We start from the raw sequence: 1,042 nt of genomic DNA, 5'->3' as shown, positions 1-1,042 counted from the left end.
CTTCAGCACAACTTTTCTATTAATTGAGTGTGTGTTGGCTTCTTGTGCAATGTTATGACGTTAATTAATCAAATTTCTTTTGCACGCATGGTATGTAAATATGTAACAATTGATTAATTGGTATGTATGTGAATCTCCTACGCAAGAAAATAATATAAAATTTATGCTACTTGCCCACTTTTACTCTCTCAATTGCTAAATAATTAGGTTGCCAAGTGGGATACTTCACCAAAAAGATATCATAGCTAAACAGACTTGAATTCTTTTTTCCATCTTCTTCTCCCGTCCACAAACCTCCTTCCAATCGTTTTCTTTTTCCCGCATCAAACCCTAATAAATCAAACAAACCCTTCCCTTCCCCCCCATATCATCATCATACATATAACACTTCAATCCCCCTCCAAATAATTCTCCCAAACTCTCCCCACCAAAATGAATCAAAACCCAAAGCTTCATCCCCACAATTTCCCAAACCAACCAAACCCTAAACCTAACAAGAATCATGAGCCACTCAAAGTTGTTTACTTCTCCAATCCCATACGAGTCACCACCAGCGCCGCCGGCTTCCGCGGCGTCGTTCAGGAGCTCACCGGCCGGGACTCCGACATCGCCGAGATCCTCACCCGCCAACCCCCCATAAGCACTCCGGCGGCGAGTTGCGATTCACCGATATCCGCACGCCGGCGAAGTTCGGGGACCGGCGAGGCGGATGGGGATGACTCTTTTAAGTTGATGGATGAGTGGTTTGGAGGCACAGATGATTATTTTGCTGGCCTGCTTCCTATCTCTCTTCTCTTTGATGTGGAGTGAAATTGAATTGTTTGGTGGTTTGAGTTTCTACCTACTTGTTACATACTCTAAATAAGTTGATCTACACAGAGATGTAGCTATATATTATTTAAATTTTTATATTTATTTGTATAATACCTTAAATTTTAGATATTAAATATGAAAATATATAGAAATTTAGGGATATTATAATATTTTAAATAAAATAATGCTTGCATGCATGTTTATGGGTGATGCTTTGTATAATATATAT

The 1,042-nt window shown here is 39.3% G+C and overlaps 1 protein-coding gene across 1 annotated transcript; it reads left to right on the top strand.

Annotated features, from left to right (window-relative positions):
• The first annotated feature begins 224 nt into the window (after nt 1-224).
• Nucleotides 225-835, top strand: LOC110034789. The gene has a single exon (XM_020739031.1). The coding sequence runs from the start codon at nt 433-435 to the stop codon at nt 808-810; it is 378 nt and encodes a 125-aa protein (XP_020594690.1). The 5' UTR covers nt 225-432; the 3' UTR covers nt 811-835.
• The last annotated feature ends 207 nt before the right edge of the window (nt 836-1,042 follow it).

This window comes from Phalaenopsis equestris, unplaced genomic scaffold (genome assembly GCF_001263595.1).
Source record: "Phalaenopsis equestris unplaced genomic scaffold, ASM126359v1 Scaffold193413, whole genome shotgun sequence".
Taxonomy (NCBI): Eukaryota; Viridiplantae; Streptophyta; class Magnoliopsida; order Asparagales; family Orchidaceae; genus Phalaenopsis; species Phalaenopsis equestris.
Note: the sequence above shows the minus strand (reverse complement) of the source record. Positions and strands in the feature narration are given on the sequence as shown.

What these genes read in the sequence shown, in the direction of transcription:
- LOC110034789 (XM_020739031.1), top strand. Translation starts at nt 433, where the DNA reads ATGAATCAAAACCCAAAGCTTCATCCCCACAATTTCCCAAACCAACCA.